The sequence below is a fragment of the Muntiacus reevesi genome, chromosome 6 (assembly GCF_963930625.1).
Source record: "Muntiacus reevesi chromosome 6, mMunRee1.1, whole genome shotgun sequence".
Classification (NCBI taxonomy): domain Eukaryota; kingdom Metazoa; phylum Chordata; class Mammalia; order Artiodactyla; family Cervidae; genus Muntiacus; species Muntiacus reevesi.
This window is the reverse complement of record NC_089254.1, coordinates 12,711,293-12,734,231: the sequence shown is the minus strand read 5'-3', so window position 1 is coordinate 12,734,231 and position 22,939 is coordinate 12,711,293. Positions and strand designations below refer to the sequence as shown.

Below are 22,939 nucleotides of genomic sequence, written 5' to 3'. Positions count from 1 at the left end.
TTTTTGGATCCACCTCCAAGAGTAATGAAAGTAAAACCAAAAATAAACTAGTGGGACCCAATTAACTTTAAAAGCTTTTGCACCACAAAGGAAACCATAAACGAAACCAAAAGACAATCCACAGAATGGAAGAAAATATTTGCAAATGATGCAACCAATAAGGGATTAATCCTCCAAATATATAAACAGCTTATGCAGCTCAGTATAAAAACAAACAACCCAATCAAGAAATGGGCTGAAGATATAAAGAGACATTTCTCCCAAGAAGATATACAGAATGTCTCAAAAGCATATGAAAAGATGCTCAACATTGCTAAACCCTTAGAGAAATGCAAATCAAAACTACAATGACATACCAGTTCATGCTAGTCAGAATGGCTATCATCAAAAAGTCTACAAACAGTAAATGCTGGAGAGGATTTGGAGAAAAGGGAACTCTCCTATGCTATTCAGTTTAGTTCAGTTCAGTCGCTCAGTCGTGTCCGACTCTTTGCGACCCCATGAATCGCAGCACACCAGGCCTCCCTGTCCATCACCGACTCCCGGAGTTTACTCAAACTCATGCCCTCTCGAGTCAGTGATGCCATCCAGCCATCTCATCTTCTGTCATCCCCTTCTCCTCCTGCCCCCAATCCCTCCCAGCATCAGGGTCTTTTCCAATGAGTCAATTCTTCACATGAGGTAGCCAAAGTATTGGAGTTTCAGCTTCAGCATCAGTCCTTCCACTGAACACCCAGGACTGAACTCCTTTAGGATGGACTGCTTGGATCTCCTTGCAGTCCAAGGGACTCTCAAGATTCTTCTATGCTATTAGTGGGATGTAAATTGGTACAACCATTATAAAGCACAGTATGGGGGTTTCTTAAACAGCTAAAAATAGAGTTAGCATATGATCCAGTAATCCCACTTGGGCATATATTGAAACAAAACCATAATTAGAAAAGATACATACACCCCAATGTTCACTGCAGCACTGTTTATAATAGGCAAGACATGGAAGCAACCTAAATGTCCATCAACAGAGGAATGGATAAAGAAGATGTGGTACATACACAACAGAATATTACTCAGCAATGAAAAAGAAGGGAATAATGCCATTTGCAGCAACATGGATGGACTTAGATACTGTCGTACTGAGTGTACTAAGTCAGACACAGAAAGACAAATATCATATGTCACTAATATGAGGAACCTAAAAGAGGAGGGGGGTAAAATGAATTTTTTACAAAACAGAAGTACAGTCACAGAGGTAGAATGCAAACTTACAGTTACCAGGGCGTAAGTAGGGGAGGATAAATTGGGAGACTGGGATTTGCATATATATACACAACATAGATATAAATACATTACTACTATAACTACTATATATAAAATAGATAATAATAAGAATCTACTGTTCAGCACTGGGAACTATACTCAATACTCTGCAATGACCTATATGGGAAAATAATCTAAAAAAAAAAAAGTATGGCTATATGTGTATGAATAACTGATTCACTTTGCTGTACATCTAAAACTAACACAACATTGTAAATCAACTATACGCCAAAAAATTTTTTTAAAGAGATACATGTACCCTAATGTTCACTGCAGTGCTATTTACAATAGCCAAAACGTAGAAGCGACATAAATGTCCACAGACAGAAGAGTGGATAAAGAGGACGTGGTACATAATACATAATGGAATATTACTCAGTCACAACCAAGAATAATACCATTTGCAGCACACCTAGAGATTATTATACCAAGTGAAGTAATCAGACAGAAATACAAACATCATACGATATCACTTGTATGTGGAATCTAAAACAACGATACAAATGGACCTGTTCACAATACAGAAACAGACTCACAGACTTCAACGCCAAACTTACGGTTACCGAAGGGGAGAGAGGGGGGAGGGATAAATCAGGAGCCCGAGATTACTGTACAGTCCAGGGAGCTCTACTCAATACTCTACAATAAACTAAATGGGAAAACGACCCGAAAAAGAACTGAGTCACTTCGCTGGACTCCTAAAATCAACACAACATTGCAAACCAACTATACTATAAAATAAAAGTTAAATTTTAAAAATGTATAAGTAAACAGTAAATGATCACAACAAACCGTTTACATGTTTCTCCACCTTGCTTTTCTCATTTAAAAAATGCACTCTAGAGATCACTTCATAAGAGTAGGAGAACATCTTCACTTCTCTCTACATCTGAATAGTACTCCCTCATGTGGACACGCCATACTTCTGATTTATTCAGTGTCCTACTGATGGACTTCTGGGGTTTTTTCCAGTGTTCTGCGATTCAAGGTAGTCTTTCTCTATCAAGAAATCTCTCTGCGTAAGTCTTTTTCTTATTTATTGCTAGTATATCTTTGGCATTAGAGTCCTAGAAGTGGGAACTGCTCTATCAAGGAGCAAATATGTATTCATTATTTTTAGATATTGCCAAATTCCCCTCCCTAGTGTTGTACTATTTGCATGTCCAATGACATTGTAGGAGAATGGTTGTTTTCTTTCAGTCTCACCACAGAGAATGCTATCTTCTGGATTTATGTCAGTCTCATAGTTGAAAAAAGGTTTCTCAACTTGGTTTTAGTTTGAATTTCTAAGCGTGGTTGTTTTTCAAGCAGTTAAGAGACAACTCTGTCCTCTTGATGTGATCTCTTTTCATTAATATCTTGGAAGCCCCATTTGCAAACAATTCTATTTTTTCCCATTTCTTGGGTTGTTAATTTTAACCTTCTTTTCTACTTCCATAACTCCTATTTATTTCCTAAATATTTTCTTTCTCTGCATTGTGTCTCAGCATTTCTTTTAAGATCAATTCCCTGGACTTAATAATCATTGTTATTCTTATTGCAATTAGGTCCGTACCTGCAGCCCCAAACTCTCCCTCTTCTTCGGTCCCAATTCTCAAACTGCATAGTGAAGGTTGTGAGTTGTGCCTCCCAGGCACCTTAAACCCAACCTGTCTGCTGCCCCTTATCATCACACCCTTCTTTGGGCATTGTTCAGCACAATGAATGCCACTCCAGATCTCTAGCTGCCCCAGTCTTAAACCTGGGCTCTTTTCTGCTGACTCTCTCACTCACCTTCTTTGAATCAAACCAATTGCCAAATTCTGTGACGTTTTCCTCATAAATGATTCTTGAATCCATCTATTTTTCTCAATTTCAAACTACTGATCTAAGCCACTGTCATTTCTTCCCTGGACTCCTGCACCTTTCTTGTAGGTGGCCTTTCCTAGTTTTTCTTGCTCCCAAACATGATCAGAATTACCTTTAAAAGTACAAATAAGAGGACTACCCTGGTGGCACAGTGGATAAGAATCTGCCTGCCAATGCAGATGATACTGGTTCGATCCCTCATCCAGGAAGATCCTACATGCCCTGGAGCACGTAAGCCCATGGGCCACAACTACTGAGCCTGCGCTCTGGGGCCCATGAGCCACAACTACTGAAGCCCATGTGCCTAGAGACTGCTCTGCAACAAGAGAAGACACCAAAATGAGAAGCCCGTGTACCGCGATGAAGAACAGCCCCCACTCACGGCAATTAGAGAAAGCCCTTGCAAAGCAATAAAGACGGGCGCCATCATAAACAAATAAATATTTTTTAAAAGTACAAATAAGACAGTGCCATTTACTCATTTGAAAACCACCAAGACTCAAAAAGTCCCTAAAACCCGAACCTCCCAAACCAAGAAACCCGTCTCAAGTCCTGTATTTCCATAGATACAGACATATATAATCACTGCAAAGCTCTGGATACTCAATACTGAACTGATAACAGGGGGTACACCTCTGGGGAGAAGGCTAGGGTCAAAGTCAATGAAGGGGATGCCATGAGCAGGTTGAGTGTTGGTGAAGGAGAACTTGTTTTATCATTATTTGCATGGTCTGAATTTTTACAATTAGAGTATTCTCCAGTAACATATATTACTTATATATGTTAAAATAAATTAAGAGGACTGAGAAAGTGAGCCTTAACTAGCTCGCACGCAGCTCGGGTTCACCAGAAAGTTGTATGAATTCCCCACGCCAGGTCTCCTAGAAGAGACTTCAGACTCTCCACAGTGCCTCGCAGGGGACAACACTGTCCTCTTGCCTAGGTGGCCGCTGGGAAAGCTAACCAAGGTGCACTTACCTTTGTAGTCCACAGCTTGACGGTCCAGTCAAATGATGATGTGACAAAGAGGTGCGAGAAGTCGATTGGGCCCACTGCCATATGGCAGTTAATCCCTGTCACGGGCCCTTGGTGGCCTTCGAAGACCTCCCCGATGCCGGCTTTGCTGCATGAAGACCACACAAGACAAGGGTTTCAGTGACCTTCACAAATCAGGGGCTGCTTTTAAGGAAACAAAACAAAACAAAACAGGTTTGTCTCTGCACGATTGCTTCTCCATAATTCAGCACAGCCATAAACCACCAGACATGAAACTCACTGTCACAGTTACCTTGAGAGAAATAAATGCTATCCTGCTCAGTGATTTAAAAACATGGAGCAATAACATCTTTTAAATCTTCAGAATTTACCGTCGAATTTTATCACTTAATCCTTTTTTGGGAGTATCTCAAAGCCCATCACTGCTGATGAAGCTATTAATACTTTGATAGAAAACACATACAGTCAACCATCCATATCCATTGATGCCTGTGACATGGAGGGGCAGCTATACTGTGCCATTTTTAGATGGAACTTGAACATCCTTTGATTTTGGTACCTGCAAGGACTCCTGGAACCAATTCCCCATGGATTCAGATACCAGGGGACAACTATATACTCAGATCCCAGAGCTTTCATAGTTATAATAAGATGATTCTATTCTTGTGATGACATTTGGCACAACTTCCATTTTAACTCCTTTTAGAGAAGACTTAAGACCTGGGTTCGATCCCTGGGTCAGGAAGATCCCCTGGAGAAGGAAATGGCAACTCACTCCAGTACTCTTGCTTGGAAAAATTCCATGGATGAAGGAGCCTGGTAGGCTACAGCCCATGAGGTCGCAAAGAGTCGGACACAACTGAGCAACTTCACTTTCACTTTGGCTATAAAACTTCACATATCCTTGAGTACATGCATTTATTCTTTCAAGAAAATGTTTTCTCTTTAAAGTTTTTTTTTTTTTTTTTTTAATGTGGGCCATTTTTAAAGTCTTTATTGAATTGGTTACAACATTGCTTCTGTTTTTTTCTGTTTTGGTTTTTTAGTCACCAGGCATTTGAGATCCTAGCTCCCCCACCAGGGATCAAACCCACACCCCTTGCATTGGAAGACAAAGCCTTAACCACTGGACCTTGAGGGAAGTCCCTCAAGAAAATTTCTTAAATTAGGTTGACACTCCTGAAAATGTAAAACTTTGTGGAAACCCTTGTTGCCACAAAAATAATACGCAAAATAACTTAAATGTAATACAGAGGAAATCATATTTTCACTGAAAGGAGGAGAGTAATTTACAAATCCACTAAATGTAAACTCCATAAGGGCTGGTGCCTTGTTTTTCTTGTTGCAAAGTGTAGTAAGAGCTCAATAAACACTTGTTGAACAAAACAGCAAAGGAAGAGACAAACTTACGCCTTCCTCCCCAAGGGAAGCACATTTGAGAAATGGTGATTTGAAAAGTTATCCACAGACATATGTCATTTATTTAACTAAGCTGGGATTGTTTCCATCACTCATTATTATGCAACAGTCTGCATGCAATAACACCCAATTAGACAATATGTCAAAATGCTGTATTTTAAAAATTCATGTGCACAAGGTTATAAATATGACCAATATAGAGGGGTTGTGGTATCTAAATATTACATCACAAAGAGTGAAAATGAATGAAGTTATCAAAGCATGTGAGCTTCTGGGGCACCAGTAAACGTCAGTGTGTTGAGCAAAATTTGAAATCACTAGCCAAGGGCTGTAGTGTGACAGACACTCAAAAATTACGCCTGGTAAAACTGCCGACAGCAGTCCTACATGTGATCATTTACATTCGTTCTAGAGAACTCGAGGAACTGATCTTTGAAGTGGCCCCAGGTGAGATTCCGCTTGCCCTTAACAGCATCCTGAAAGGGTTTATAGGGTGCAAAATGAGGACCTTATTTAATTTATGGAAGTGGATTTGCACCTTTTCCATGTTAGGTGAAAAATAGAAATTTCACACCTCTCCTCTGTAGCCCTATATGACCCACTTAAGATTACTCTGAAGCCAAATGCCTGTTGACTTTATAACTTTACTAAGACCTGTGTTTTATATTTCAGATGGATGAACCAACGTAAAGAGCAAAATCAAGCTTGTTGTAAAATGACTTGTGATTTGTACCTTGTATGCATGCTAAGTTGCTTCAGTCATGTCTGATTCTTTGAGACCCTATGGACTATAGCCTGCCAGGCTCCCCTGTCCATGGGATTCTCCAGGCAAGAATACTGAAGTGGGCTGTCACTCCCTTCTCCAGGTGATCTTCCCGACCCAGGGATTGAACCTACATCTCTTATGTCATTGGCAGGCAGGTTCTTTACCACTGGCCACCTGGGAAGCCCCTTAGGTCCCCTTCTTTTGAACACAGTGCATCTTCTGATTGTGCTTGAAAAGGAAAAGAGCCACAGAGCAAGAACATTCATCATGCAAATGGTTATTCACATTGAAAATTTTCCAAAAAAAAATCTGAAAAGTTATCAATGAACATGTTCTGGAGCCCTCACAGATAACCAAGGCCCTGGGTTAAGGGAACTGAACCTATGTCCTGCCGATTTTAATAAACATGTAGATAAACCTGTGAACCTTTGTTTGGTCCACTGTGCCTTCCGAGCTTCTCTCCAGCCATTTACGACATTCCACCTGTTTGGCAGATGTTTACGTGTTTACCTTTCCCACCATCATCCATTTCTTGAAGATAGGAACTGGCTTAAATGATGTCTGCATGCCTGGCATTGTCTGGCAATGCCCTTTTCTGAGAGTAGTTGTGCAGTGAACATTTCCGTGAATGAACAACTTTATCAGATCTTTCTACACTTTTGGAAAACTTTGATGCATAGTTATAGCCAGTACTGATGTAGGAGGAGGGGGCTTCCTCGGTGGCTCAGACTAGGTAAAGAGTCTACCTGCAATGTAGGATACCTGGCTTCTATCTCTGGGTTGGGAAGATCCCCTGGAGGAGGACATGGCTACCCACTCCAGTATTTTTACCTGGAGAATTCCACGGACAGAGGAGCATGGCAGGCTACAGTCCTTAGGGGCACAGAGAGTCAGATATGACTGAGGGACCAACTCTAGGACGTAAGACTGCTGGGCATGGAATCATAAGGAACATCTTCTTAATCATCTACTCATGTGAGGAGGGAAAATACTGCTGGTTTCTGTGGGCAGCAAAGTAGGCACTTCCGAGCTTGTGTTGTGTGAATGGGAGAGTCCTACACCTGGGCCGTGGATGCCTGGTTCTTCAACAAATCACAAACACACTAGAGTGAGGACTTGGAACAACTCCCGGTTCCTCATGCAATCTACACAGTCTGTGATGTGTGCAAGAGATGCAAAATCCATCAAATTAGAACTTCTACAGTGAAAGGGAAATAACGCACCAAGGTGAACGCAGCGAAACTTTCAAAGTATGAGTCCGTCCGCTAAACCTTGTGTGTGATTTTATAATCTAGCCTTCAGTTACTGGATTCCACTTCTTTCCTGAGATTTTCCTAGGAGCTAGTCTCTCAATCAAGATCGAGTCTGTGTCACCTACCTTCATTCTGGATCTTCATTCTACCTCGTGTATCTCATACTGATCGGGAGAAAGGGCCCTAAGGCACCTCTCTATATTATGCAGTTATTTTCACTCTTTGTTCTTTATATAGATTTTTAACTCCTCACTTACTATGTTCCCAGCACCAAGCAGGAAATCAGTAATAAGATGGAAATAGTTCAGTAAAAAAAAAAAAAAAAAAAGGCAGATGGCTGAATAGTTTAAAATGTGATGAATGCAATGCAGAAGTGATAATAAAAATAAATAAAAGGCAAACCCATCTGGCAAGTTTGTATTCCTATCTCATTGATTCTACTCTAATTTTCTCCCAAGTACTCATCTTCTCAAACCACATATTTACTTGTTTATTAGTTTACTGTCAGTCACCCTCAACCAGAATATAAACTCCAGGTCTGTTTTGCTCCTACTGCATTCCTTATAAAGTGATGGTGCCTGACATATGGTAGGTTCTCAGGAAATATCCCTTAAACAAATGAATGAATAAAGGGAATGAAAATTCTATGGAAACATAAAGGGGGAAATGATTTCCTTCATCCAAGGAAGCCAGGAGAGGCTCGTGGAAAGACCTTTGTGCTGGCTCTTGAAGGATAAGGGCAGGGGAGATTAATCAGGCCAAGAAGAGAGAAATAGCAGACACAGCAGGAGAAACTGGGTGTACAAACTCACAGCTACGTGGTGGGATCAGCAATGGTGGGGATGGGTGGGTGGCTGGAGCCTGAAGGCTGAAGCTGGGAAGGGGCAGGTGGTAAGGGCAGTCAAGAATCTTCTCTGATATGCTAAGAAGTTTGGGCTTTTTTCCTCCAGGCAATGTGAACCATCAAAGGCTTACAAATGGCTAATGACCAGAGCAGACGGATGCTATAAAACAGTGAAGACAGGAGACTGTGATTTGCATTTCTTCAGAAATGCCTTTCTCATAATGCAAGGTGTTACAATCCAGCAAGTGATAACAGACTTTCGGAAATGAAGAACACGTCATGGGTAAGAAAACAGAAACTCACCTTCCATGACGACAGGCCGTGTAGACTGTACCCTCCTCGCTGCCAACCACGAAGTTATTGACGTCTCCCGTTGGGAAAGCCATTCCAGTAACGGCCACAGGCTTGGACTTATTGTACACCAGCTCCATGCTCTCCTACCAAAACACGGCGTGGTTACATTTCCTCTGTCAACTCCTTGCCATGCCAAAGATAGCATGGAAAAATCATTTGACTAAATCGTCTGTTTGCTTTTCACACAGCGTTACAAAAGACCCCGGCTGTGCCAGAAACCACGCTTTACTGCCCCTGACATTCAAGCTTCTGTGTATCTCTGGTTTCAGGCCGGCTGGATTTCATCAGCGTGTGCTGCTGCTTCTGAAGTCAGGCAGAGATGACAGGTGAGAATTTTGAAACTAATGGTGCAGAAACTAAAGATAATACTGTAATGGTTACACTTGTCAGCCCCAGGCTTTAATAAAACACACAATACCCTTGTATTTACAAACATTTTCAAAATCAATTGGTCGTGAGAATACACATGTATTAATATCAGATGTACGGAGCACATTTGTCAAAGGAGGAGTGTGTGTCCTCCGTGGACTAAAACCAGAGAGTTGTCACTCAGGTCATAAGAACCAGATTTCAATAGGGACTCAAATTCATGAAGGGCAGACATTGGGTGTGTAGGCTATTAAGTCTGCAAAAAACAATATATAAGTTGGTCTTTAAAATAGTAAATGAGGGTCTTTATTTTATCTAAAATGATTTTCAGAATCAGGAATTCCAGTGTATTTTAGAAGACATTTTTGCTGAATTGAGTCTAAGGACAGTGAAGAGTAGTTAGGTGTAACTAACATTCTCGAATACTTCTGGTTATTTAGATCCAAAAGCCTGCTTGGTACACCTAAAGTAATTAAAAGAAAAAAAAAATCCTGAGGGATCATGCCATTATATTTGGAAGTTTAGTCTCTTTTATGCAAACAAATAAACCTAGGCATCGCAGCCATGGAGTCTATAAATCGGAAGCACGTGCTAGCAGTCTGGACCGCGCAGACCAGGTGGTCATGTGACAAGCTCGCAGTCTGAGACCCAGACGCGGGGAGTGCCTGAGTGAGCGGAGGCTGTGACGGTCGTGCCATTGCTAAAATTGGCAGAGGGAGGGTACGGCCTCGTGGGCACCCACTTGGGACAGAGAGGAGCAGGGCAAATGCCTTCTGCTCCCTTGTCTGCCCACCATCCACAGCCATACCACCGACATGCTTCCACGTCTGGCCAGAGACAGGCGTCTGCGGGCACCCTAAAACTAATAAAAATGACCCCGCAGCTCCCCCTGCGACGGGCTGTAACCTAAACACACACACATTTAATCATCAAAATGGGCAATTAAAAATTCCTAATTAGAGGGTTTACTCGTATCTGTTTGTAATCTCCAGGACTTTTAAAAGAAAACAACATATTGCTGAGAAATTTAAGACAAAGCTGTAAAATACCCACACACAACTCCCAAAACTTGTATAAAGATCAGCAAAAGCAGAGGAACTTAAATGGTAAGGAACTTAGGAGCTCATCCCCCACACTAAGATGATAAAAAGAACTTTTGTTTTACTATTCTCTACATCTCTATTTTGTGGCAACTTTTGGGAGGCTCTTCTTGGTTTCCACATTCCCTTACGTCTCCTGAAATTTCCAGTATCTTTTAAACTTCTGATGGAGACATTCTAGTATTGTTGGTTCAGGAAAGGGGAAAGGAATGTTAAAATTGAGAATTATCTCCTAGTTCTCTTACACAATTTTCTTGATGTTTCCTCATATTGTCAAAGGCTACAACAGGAAACTCTGCTCTGTCTTTAGCTGGTGGACAGTAAGTACTTTATTCCCCCACAAAGAAAAGTGGAAAGATGTGGCTATTTGTGTGTTTGCATGTATATGTGTTGTCTTCTGTGTGTGTGCACATGTATATTCTGAAAGTTGCGTTTAGATGTCTCCCCTCATGGTCTGTTCCACTTCTGCTTCTTCATTTGCCTCCCATTACTGTCATCAGGAGCAGTTTGGAGACCTTGGAACTTTTTCATTTTCAACTTCCCATTTGTTGAGCAAGGAATGGCAGGAGCCACCCTAACAAACATTCCAGAGGAGAAAACAGATGGCTGGACAAATTCTTCAAACACACGAGGCGGTTGTCTAGGCTACAGATGTGAGCAAGGGCTTGGATTTCTGTTTCACTGGGATACCTTTTTCTCCGAGGCAAGCACCCATCAGGGATCGCTCTGCATTTGTTTAACAATGCTGTGGGGTAAGCAGGATTCCTACCGCAGCCAACTTCCATAATTACTATGCTTTAAAATGGATTATTTCATTTTCACTTGAAACTGACCTAAGGATTAACGTATTACAGTAATTACATGATGTGCGGTAAAGGAAATGGGTTTTGGCTTCCAGAGAAGGCTGCCGAAAACAGGCCCCACTCTTTCAAGTGCACCCACTGATTTGAGCTCCTATAGGATGTGAGGGTTTGGCTTTTAGGAACTCCATTCCATTAGGCAGGTATCTCTTTTAACCAGGATGCTCTTATGTGTAGGGGAAAACAAACCCACCTGTGGAGTGGAGAGCATGTCCAGGCTCCAGGAACACATTTTGCCATCGGTGGAGACGGTGATGAGGTTATGAGCATTTTGGGTCCCAACAACATTTACACAGTACACGGGATGCTGCAGAAGCATAAACATGGAGGATCAGATGCTGATCCAAGAGGAAATGCTTACATCTGAGTGTCAAACACATTACTCTGAAACAAGGATCAGAGAGCGACATAATCCTACAATAATAGAAACCTCGGGTCATTTGCCACTTTTGACTGGAACCTGATTTCTTTTTCAAAGCTCTGGTGACACCATGGAGTAGTGGAAATACTCAGAAAGCTTCACCTTGCTCGGTCAGAGGCAGTGCAATGGAGCTGAAGCAAGCGGGAGCCAGTGAGGACTGGTGGGACAAAAGGAACACGGGTCAATGTGTGTGACTTAAATGAGGCTCCACCATGGAGTCTGGCTTTTAAGCTCACCATGAGTGATGGAAAAGGACAGTCCTCAGAAGGGTAGAATGACTGACTTTTGGGAGGAGTGTTACTAATGCTCAAGTTTAGTGCATCTCAGCCACAGTGCCAAACATTTGTTAACATTCTTTATAAAAAGTGGTTAATATTCATCAGCCTCTTTTGATCCGAAGGAGAGATACTGGTGGTGGAAATTATTGGCACAAGGAACCTAGTGAGATAAAATTAGGTTCTTTTTTTGCTACAACTTCTAAGATAGGATAATGATAGTTGTTTTTTTTTTTTTTCCTTCAAAATATTGCTAAGGTAGGATGGAGGTTTACATTTGGCCAAGGCCTTGAGAAAGGTCACTTAAACATCCCAGGAATCATAAGCAAGATGCTCTAACCTTTTGTCATAACTCAAGAAGGTTATTCCACTTGGTAGAGTCCTAAATGGTAGGCTCAAATCATTTGCAGCTGCACATTAAATACTAAATAGAAGGTTAGCATAAGCAGAACCTAGCGGTAATTTGGGTTAGGTTTCAGGCAGCTTAGCCTTCAGTGGCCAAACCACAACTTAGCTGATGCTTCTCTGTGCAAACAGCTGACAGTCTTTCTCTTGATGAGTTACTGTCCACAAGACGTAGCCAAAAAAACGATGAAATAATCTCTAATATTGGAAAGTTGATATCATATAAAGGATGGTTCCCCAGCTATTATTATCATATAAACTCCTGGTCAGAAGGAACTGTAATAATCATCAAGTGCAGCTATTCCTCTGCCTCTCCCAAGACATGGTCCAAACTCTGCTGAAACACCTTTCTTAGCCAATTTTAGCACTAATTCTTGGGCAATCCTGCCTTCTACCAATGGGAATAAAGAAAATTCAAGGAGATCTCTTTAGTGAAGCGTCTTCTGACATCATATTCATCAAGTCCAAAATAATACTTAGGGATTGTTCTTGTATTACTCCCTTTCCCCACCCCCCCGCCCCAGTCTTGTCTATCTCAGACTAATCATCACTAGTTACTTCAACTGGTTTGAGTATCTGCTGTTCAATACCTTCCCCATCCTGGTCACTCTCTTCTGTTTTGTGTGAGTTCTCCTGCCAGTGAAGTTCTGAGAATGAAACACAACTGTCTACCTATACTCTGGCTCACAGGATATAGAAATACGGGGCACTGAACTGTCACTTCTCATGTGACAAAATAAATATGCCTGTACAAATGTCTACTAAGATTTACACTTGCTATTTTGGAAATTGCATCACCTTGTTTACCCATGCTGGATAGAGAGTCAACCAAGTCCCTATATGTTTTTCATACCGTGTTCCTACATAAACCTTCGAATGAATTGGCCTCAGTGGGTCTGGATAGTGGAAAGCACAGCAGAGATGTGAAGTGAAATATTCTTCTGATCAGGTCTCTGAATATCAAGAGGACTGATTGGTTGTGGACAATGCTTTCTCCCAAGTCTCTGGTGTATGAAACTCAAGGGTGAGTCATGTGGCATTCTGAGTTCTGTGTGCAAATAAATGAAAGAATGGGTGAGACAGATTCTCGCTTGAAAATGGCAGACCATAACACTGAGAATGGTGATTGCAGCCATGAAATTAAAAGACACTTACTCCTTGAAAGGAAAGTTATGACCAACCTAGACAGCATATTAAAAACCAGAGACATTACTTTGCCAACAAAGGTCCGTCTGGTCAAGGCTATGGTTTTTCCAGTGGTCATGTATGGATGTGAGAGTTGGATGGTGAAGAAAGCTGAGCACTGAAGAATTGATGCTTTTGAACTGTGGTGTTGGAGAAGACTCTTGAGAGTCCCTTGGACTGCAAGGAGATCCAACCAGTCCATCCTAAAGGAAATCAGTCCTGAGTGTTCATTGGAAGGACTGATGCTGAAGCTGAAACTCCAATACTTTGGCCACCTGATGCAAAGAGCTGACTCACTGGAAAAGACCCTGATGCTGGGAGGGATTGGGGGCAGGAGGAGAAGGGGACGACAGAGGATGAGATGGCTGGATGGCATCACCGACTCAATGGGCATGAGTTTGGGTAAACTCCCGGAGTTGGTGATGGACAGGAAGGCCTGGTGTGCTGCGTTTCATGGGGTCGCAAAGAGTCAGACATGACTGAGCGACTGAACTGAACACCGAGAATGAGAAAGCAAGAGCCAGGCACGGTTACAAGCCCCCAGTCTGCCTGGTGTTTTTCAGCAAGAGTCCAGCGGGGGTTTCTTTTAACCACAGAGCATCAACACAAATCACCAGAACCCTAATGGGTCAGGACCCCCAAGGGTGGGTGTAGTAGGAAAAGAAGGCATCCAGAAGGAGGTATATAGCAAATGCTCCAAGAAGGAATGTGTGTGGGAGCCCCTCCCTGGCTTTAATCAGTACTACTGGCCTGTGCTTTCAAGAGTAATAAAGCTCAGCTTAAAAGAAAAGAGAGAGATGCAAAAAAAAACTAGAACAGAAGCAGGCACATGGGCATGCCTACTTATACACACACACACACACACACACACTCTACTTAATGGAAAGAAAAAAGCAACAGTGTAGCTCATTTTTCTAGTATAGAGGCCAGATTGTTTTTATTTATTTTAGGAATAAACTTGCTGTGTGGCAGAAGGCTTTTGCTTTAATTAGGATTTCCTGTTGTCCCAAATGCATATGTGTGGTGGGTGTGAAAGGAAATTAGTTAGTAATCTGTGGTGGGCCTCTTTTTCCTTAACCACTTTTGATCCTGGTACCAATCTGCCAGGCATTAGTGGAGGTTGAAAGACAGTCACAAAATTATCTGAACCCTTTGAGCCGTAGATTCAACAGAACACAGCAAAAGAGAAAACAGTTGTTCTTTTCTAACAGAAGTAAACTGTTTGATAACAGATATAATGTCACTGTTTGATAATAGTATTTTTGTTGTGATGATCACATTGTAAGTTGCTTGAAAAAGACAGATGAATACTTTGGAAGAGCCCTGCATTGGGATTCTCCCCAAAAGCTTCGCACTGAATGTTCTAATAGTTGGATTTATGACTTCTTGAAATTTCAGAAGGTATGTTCACAAACACACCAGATAGGCACGCAGTGCCAAGAAGTGGCTTCGTGCATCTTGAGCAAACACCTGCATCAAGCCTGTCTCCTCCTGCATCACAATTTTCTGTTATTAGTTTGAACAAGTGGGGTAGGCAAGAGCAATTTTCTAAGATTCCCAAGAACTAGTTTCACCTGCATGTGTCTTAGGTCCAAGTCAATCAGAATTAAGGCTGACTCAGTATTTGTCATTTCCCATCGTCGATCTTGCAAGAGAGGGAGAATTTTCCCCTTCATGATCTCAGCTAACGCAACTAGCAGTCCTTTTTCAAAGCTAGATGGTTTTTCAGGCCAGCAGATGAAACAAATGAGGCAACCATATTAAGGAAATTGAAACAATAGTAGAGCTGTATCCTTGGGCATAATTTGGGCATTTTGGAGAAAGGACATCAGTTCCCCTGAATATCAGGGTAGAAGAGATTGATGGAGACATGCCTGTCTTCTCATTCCTCCCAACAATCGCTAAACACACCTGTCATTCTCTTAAAGGAAATGACAGAGTAGTTGTCTTACGAACACTATACTGAACCTCTTCTGCTAAATTATGGGTAATGGCTTTGAGATGTTGACTTTTAACCCTATGGATTATATTGTCACTGTAGACTTCACTATTGAGACTTACACCATGCATTCCAGAATTCAAAGCCATAGCACTCCCTCAATCACAAATGGAAACAGCCTGTTGGCCAGAGTCCCACATGCCATCTCTGAAGAGAAAATGCTTACTCGTCACGGTCAGTTTGAAAATATGGAGAGAGGAGCATGGAAACATATACACTGCCACGTGAGACACAGATAGTGGGAATCTGCTATATGACTCGGGGAGCTTGGACCAGGGCTCTGAGCCAACCTAGAGGGGTGGGATGGGGTGGGAGGTGGGAGGGAGGTCCAAGAGGGAGGGGACAGATGTGTACCCGTGGTTGATTCATGCTGATGTGTGGCAGAAACCAACAGACTACTGTAAAGCAATTATCCTTCAATTGAAAGTAAATAACTTTTTAAAAAATGAAAATATGGGTTTCCACCTTATAACATACATATGCAGAGCTTCTTTGGAAAAACAATTTCACAGAGGCCTCTTCCAGTGTTTCTTTCTCTGCCCTTTTTTAGTTTTAAGCTACCCTCCCTGGTTGCTTAGAGGACTCCCAAAGAGATCCTTTCTGTGTGTTAAAAAAGTGAGAGTTAGTCACTCAGTCGAGGCCGACTCTTTGTGACCCCGTGGGATTCTCCAGGCAAGAGTACTGGAGTGGGTTGCCATCTCCTTCTCCACTATGTGTTCAAACTTGCGGATTACTAAGAGACGCTTCTAAACCCGGGGCTTCCTCCATCTACTTTCCACTCGGCTTTGCTTTAGTCGGGATGTGGTCACTATAAATCAGATACTTCCAGGTTGGAGTCACTTACGACAGAAGTACCTCTGTCAGTTGCGCCCTCCTTCAGGGCTTGGATGGCGGACTGGGATGTGATGAGAACTGGACGTACCGTATGTGCAGCCGCAGACAAGGGCGTCCGCTGGACAGGCGTCCTCCGGTGACTGCGATTATCCCACAGGACGATCTGGCCCGAGTAAGTCCCCCCAACCACCAAGTTGGGGTGGAAACGAGCAAAGCAGACAGACATCACGGAGGACTGTGGAGGGAAAGTGGAGAAAGATACGCTGTGAAATGGCCGGGGGGGGCTTGCTTGATTGTGAAGAGGAAACCGCAAGTCACATTAACTCAGCACCTCCTGAAAATCACAAGGCAACTGTTCAGCGCAGAGTTAGCAGAACAGCGTGTAGCAGACATAGACTTTCCCTGGAGAGCTTGACCGATGTTTACTGCTTGAAGCTTGAAATCTGAAGTCTTGGCCATGTCATCAAATAGGCATCAGACCCATCTTATGTACACCACTGCCCTGCGGTCTGTAAAGCTTGGTTTGTGGAAATTTCCCATTTATCAATACAATGACATCAGAATGAATATCAATTCTCCACTGAAGTCTTCACAAAGCAGTTCTTTACTTTGGGGGCATGTCCTCAGCACTGTGCCGCATTGGCAAGCCTTTGAGGACTTTGAGACGGGGTTCTTTTTTTTTCTGTTTGGCTTAATGTAGACTTCTAGGAAGTGAACTGACCTCAGACTGATCCAACTGGTTCCTCCCCAAAATTCCCTCCACTCCCATGGGGATTCTCCTGACCTTCATCCTGCCCACTTCAGACAATTCTTAATGTTATTCTTTGCCTATTTTAACAAACAGCCAAAAATGGGTTTTCATCTAACTCTGCCATGGCCTGTCATAGCATCACGAATGTGGTTTCTAAAGTGCCACAGAAGACTACTGGGCACCACATTTTATAGGAAATTACTTTGCTGAGACAGAGCCATGGTACATTTGAAAATCAGACAGCTTGGCTGTGCCACATTTGCCGAGAAGTCCATAAGGATTCCTGTTTTGCTTTACACGGTTGCATTTACACACACAAGGGCTTGTTTTTAATAAATACATTTCATCCTTTCAACTAAATTCAACGGATGATCATGTGTAAGGAAGGCACCGTACCAGCATGATGGGAATACAAAGGCAGTCGCTGCCCGTGACAAACCTGTGCCCTAGGAAAGGGAACGAAAAAGCATGTGTGTGATGAACACACTGCTGCCAGTGACTCCATGTTAGTCCATGCCTTTAAAAAAAAAGTTAAAAAAAATCAGGTGATTCTCTGCACTATGTGGTCATGCGGGCAGGTACGTGCCTTGGCAAGTGGAGAGGAAGGTGGATTTTTGTCCTCACCTGTCCCTTGGGTTTGAGATGCTTATGCAGGTCATAACTTGCATACACAAGCTGCAGTCCTGAAGGCAATATGGGCTGTGAATAGATCATACGAACGTGTGTGTGTGTGTGTGTTTGATGGGAGTGGTGAGGAAGGCTTGCTTTAGCTAGGAGTTGGGGAAAAAAGAGGGGCGTGGAAAGGGTGGGAGAGTTAGAAAGGCCTAATGAAAGGGAATGTATACTTTTGATGTAAGTGTGGAATGTTCAGCAAGTAGAGAGGAAAAGCAACAGCAATCCCCGAGAGATGGGGTAATGGCAAAGACTAGAGGCACCTGGGCTGGTGAACAGCAGTCTGGTTTGGCTGAGAAGGAGCCTGTGTGGAAGATGTGGGGAGTGGGAAATGTGGCCGAGGGCTCAGACAAGAGAACCTTGAATGGCAGGTACTGTTTGGATCGTTTTCTGTGGGCAACAGTGAGAAGTCATAGCTTTCTGTGCAAAAGAAAAAGGAGAGAGAGAGACAGCGAGGATCAATGGTTGTACCAGATAAGCCAGTAAAGTGAAGAAATGACTGAAAAAGAAATGACGACCTTTTTCTGACTGGGAAGCTGACTGTTAAAAACATATCAGATCTACTATCAGCCCAAGGCTTAAAAAAAGTCTCAGATTCTCTGAAGTAGAAGAATGTAGACTATTTTTCAATGTCACGTTTTCCTAGTTTGAATGATTTTCAGTTCCAATTTCTTGAACACGGGTCGATGGAGAACATGCTTGTGCCCCAATCTGGTTTTCATAAAGTTCAAGAATAACTCTCAATAATGGTACGGAATTAAAGAAAAAGAAAATAATGCTGGTCAGCTTCTTGTTTTACACATCCCACCAAAATGATTCTTAGTTTTCAATTGATGAAATTCTTATGTTGCTTGAGCTATGTTGGAGACATTTTGTTTAAAACTTCAGAAAGACTTAAAATTATCCAGGTGGTATCAACAATTGAATTTACTAAAGCTCCAATCAATACAGATAAAGGAATGTCATTAAACTTGAAAACTCCAGAATTAAACCACTTGATTGCTTCCATGTTTCACTTAAATCCCAGCAAACACTGCTCCAAACCTTGCAGTCCGCTGAGAGACTAAACTAGAGAAAAATAAACAGTAAGAGTATTTTCACAAAACAGAAATACATAGTTGGTGATCAGCCAGAATGCAACCCCACAAGGTGAGAACTCTAGGTTCTGCTTTTCCATTCATTAGTGTCCACGATTCATTCATTCATTCATTCAACACAGTGCTCACTAAGTTCTAATTAAACCACATTTCAAAAAAAACTGTAAATGTCACAAAAACCACCCATCTCCAATTCAGAATACTCTTTACGTAAAATTTGTTAAAAAGGCAACCTATTATGAAACAGAAACAGACTCACAGACACAGAAAACAAACTTATGGTTATCAGAGGGGAAACCGGTGGGAGAAGACATAAATAAGGAGTTTGGGATTAGCAGATGCAAACTACTATACATAAAATAAACAACAAAGTCCTACTCTATAGCACAGGGAAATATTCAATATCCTGTAATAAATCATAATGGAAAAGAATATGAAAGGAGTAAATATACATGCGGGCTTCCCAGGTGGCTCAGTGGTAAAGAATCTGCCTTCAGGGAACAAAAGAGACGCGGGTTCAATCCTTGGGTCAGGAAGATCCCCTGGGGTACGAAATGGCAACCCACTCCGGTTTTCTTGCCTGGAGAATCCCATGGACAGAGGAGCCTGGAGGGCTACAGTCCATGGGGTCACAAAAAGTCAGACACGACTGATAATGCACACATATATTCATGTATAACTGAATCACAACATTGTAAATCCATTATACTTCAGTTTTTAAAATAAGTCAAATTAATGTAAAAAAAAAAAAGGAATAACAATACTTTGGAACATCAGAGTTCTGCCATTAGAGTCTACTTTGTTTTGCTGCAAACCAATCTTTACAAGATGGGCTCAATAAAGGACAGAAATGGTAGGGACCTAACAGAAGCAGAAGATATTAAGAAGAGGTAGCAAGAATACACAGAAGAACTGTACAAAAAAGATCTACACGACCCAGAGAGTCATGATGGTGTGATCACTCACCCTCACCTACAGCCAGACACCCTGGAATGTGAAGTCAAGTGGGCTTTGGAAAGCATCACTATGAACAAAGCTAATGGAGGTGATGGAATTCCAGGTGAGATATTTCAAATCCTAAAAAATGATGCTGTGAAAGTGCTGTACTCAGTAGACCAGCAAATTTGGAAAACTCAGCAGTGGCCACAAGACTAGAAAAGTCAGGCTTCAGCAATATGTGAACCATGAACTTCCAGATGTTCAAGCTGGTTTTAGAAAAGGCAGAGAAACCAGAGATCAAATTGCCAACATCCGCTGGATCATCAAAAAAGCAAGAGAGTTCCAGAAAAACCTCTATTTCTGCTTTATTGACTATGCCAAAGCCTTTGACTGTGTGGATCACAATAAACTGTGGAAAATTCTGAAAGAGATGGGAATACCAGACCACCTGACTTGCCTCTTGAGAAACCTGTATGCAGCTCAGGAAGCAACAGTTAGAACTGGACATGGAACAACAGACTGGTTCCAAATAGAAAAAGGAGTACATCAAGGTTGTATATTGTCACCCTGCTTATTTAACTTATATGCAGAGCACATCATGAGATTGACCGGAGAAGTATCAATAACCTCAAATGTGCAGATGACACCATCCTTAGGAAAGAAAGTGAAGAAGAACTAAAGAGCCTCTTGATGAAAGTAAAAGAGGAGAGTCAAAAAGTTGGCTTAAAGCTCAACATTCAGAAAACTAAGATCATGGCATCTGGTCCCATCACTTCATGGCAAATAGATGGGGAAACAGTGGAAACAGTGGCTGACTTTATTTTTGGGGGCTCCAAAATCAGATGGTGACTGCAGCCATGAAATTAAAAGACGCTTACCCCTTGTAAGGAAAGTTATGACCAACCTATACAGCATATTTAAAAGCAGAGACATTACTTTGCCAACAAAGGTCCGTCTATTCAAGGCTATGGTTTTTCCAGTACTCACGTGTGGATGTGAGTTGGACTATAAAGAAAGCTAAGCACCGAAAAATTGATGCTTTTGAACTGTGGTGTTGGAGAAGACTCTTGAGAGTCCCTTGAACTGCAAGGAGATCCAACCAGTCCATCCTAAAGATCAGTCCTGGGTGTTCATTGGAAGGACTGATGCTGAAGCTGAAACTCCAATACTTTGGCCACCAGATGCGAAGAGCTGACTCATTTGAAAAGACCCTGGTACTGGGAGGGATTGGGGGCAGGAGGAGAAGGGGATGACAGAAGATAAGATGGTTGGATGGCTCGACTCAATGGACACGAGTTTGGATAGACTCTGGGAGTTGGTGATGGACAGGGAGGCCTGGCGTGCTGTGGTTCATGGGGTGGCAAAGAGTCAGACGCGACTGAGTAACTGAATGGAACTGAATCTTTACAATACCTCCATGAGGAAAAATGAGTAGACCTACTTTTCATTTTTTATTTGAAGATTAGAAATGATGGCGTAGTTATGTGATTCATCAATTTCACTTAATTTTTAAGCTTAGTATGTTAATTATGAAAAATATTCTATGCATCATAGACTATGTTGTTGCTTAGTTGCTCAATTGTGTCCGACTCTTTTGCGACCCCTTGGACAGTAGTCCGCCAGGATCCTCTCTGTCTGTTGGATTCCCAGGCAAGAATACTGGAGTATACTGTCATTTCCTTCCCCAAGGATCTTCCTAAATTTATTGACTGTCAGCATAAAAAGCAAAGGATGACCCAGGGATTGAACCCACATCTCCTGCATTGGCAGGCGGGTTCTTTACCACTGAGCCACCAGGAAGGCCCATTACAGATTATGTATAAATGCTAAACGGAGATCTCCAGGGTGTGCCACGTTTGGCATTCATATGGAAACTCTAAGGCAGTATGATCACAATTATCTGGATGTAGAGTTTAGAATTCAGTCATTTCTTGAGATGTTTCAAAGAAGCCTGATGGTTGACATAATGGTTAGCAAACATTTGGTTGATTGACTGAATTTTTAATTTTTCATCCAAATGTTTAGGTTCCTTTAGGAACAGGGGAAAACAGTCCCCCAGTTACAGCCCTGATAGAGACAGCTCCTCTTCTAATTTGGAAAGTCTGCATTAAACCCTAAACAGTGTCTTAGAAAAATGCCTGCAACCTTGTGCTGCTCATACTGCTAGTTGCCAACTGTCACGCAATTTATTGACTGTCAGCATAAAGAGCAAAGGATGATATCATCCTGTCAGTTACATCTACTGGGTAAAGAGTTAAAAAGCATTCCAGAAAAAGTGATTGACACTACTGAAACATGTGACTTTTTGTTGTTCTCATTTTTAACAGTACATTTCCTGAAGACATAGTCTATGAAAAACATTAACAACATAATGCTATTTTAAAAATTTCATCACTTTCCTAGGCATTTAAAATTTGTATTCATTCATTTATTCAGTGTCATAATAAATAAAGCACTATATGATTAATACAATTTCGACAAACACATTGCAAACAAGAAGCTTCCCTAACCTTGGTACTCTTGGCTCTATAAGAATACATATCTATATAGATATTTTTGTAGTTTTTAACTTTTTACTTATTTCATTCTATTCTTTAAAATATCAGAGCCTTGGAATTATTTTAAGAACTAACACACAGCCTTTAGACATTCAAATCAAGTAGTTTACATAAGTGGAAAAATAATGATAAAGATGATGCCAATTTGGGGACAATTGCTAACCATCTAACAAAAGTTTTCCCAACACTGCAGTTGAATTCTCTTTTTTACAAGGCTAGTAATTTCACTGGTGTGGACAATTTGATGGTCAAATTAAAAGCTTATATTAGCTCCTAGGTAGTAAAGTTAGTGGTAGTGGTAAAGCTAGTGGTAAAGAATCTGCTTACCAATGCAGGAGAAATTAAAAGTCACAGGTTCAATCCCTGGGTCAGCAAGATCCCTGGAGGAGGGCATGGCAACCCACTCCAGTACTCTTGCCTGGAGAATCCCCATGGGCGGAGGAGCCTGGGGGGCTACAGTCCATGGGGTCACAAAGAATCGGACATGACCAAAGCAACTTAGCATGCACACACGCACATCTTAAAAGCTTCATGTAAAACTGGTGAGCCTGACTGAATACAAGTAACATAGAGACATCATTACACGAGGAAGTACTATTTCCAACAGGTTGAGCATCTCATTTTGACTATTTACATGCCATAGTTCCCCCAAACCAAGACAAACAAGATTTTAAGAC

The 22,939-nt window shown here is 41.7% G+C and overlaps 1 protein-coding gene across 1 annotated transcript in view; it reads right to left on the bottom strand.

The window, feature by feature from the left end:
* The window catches only part of DYNC1I1 (dynein cytoplasmic 1 intermediate chain 1), a 328,507-nt gene that overhangs the window by 71,614 nt on the left and 233,954 nt on the right, over positions 1–22,939 (bottom strand). The window contains exons 10-13 of the mRNA XM_065938794.1: positions 16,334–16,480; positions 11,320–11,433; positions 8,747–8,880; positions 4,144–4,288 (exon numbers count right to left, since the gene is read on the bottom strand). Of these exons, the coding sequence (XP_065794866.1) occupies positions 4,144–4,288; positions 8,747–8,880; positions 11,320–11,433; positions 16,334–16,480 (540 nt within the window). The remainder of the gene's footprint in view (positions 1–4,143; positions 4,289–8,746; positions 8,881–11,319; positions 11,434–16,333; positions 16,481–22,939) is intronic.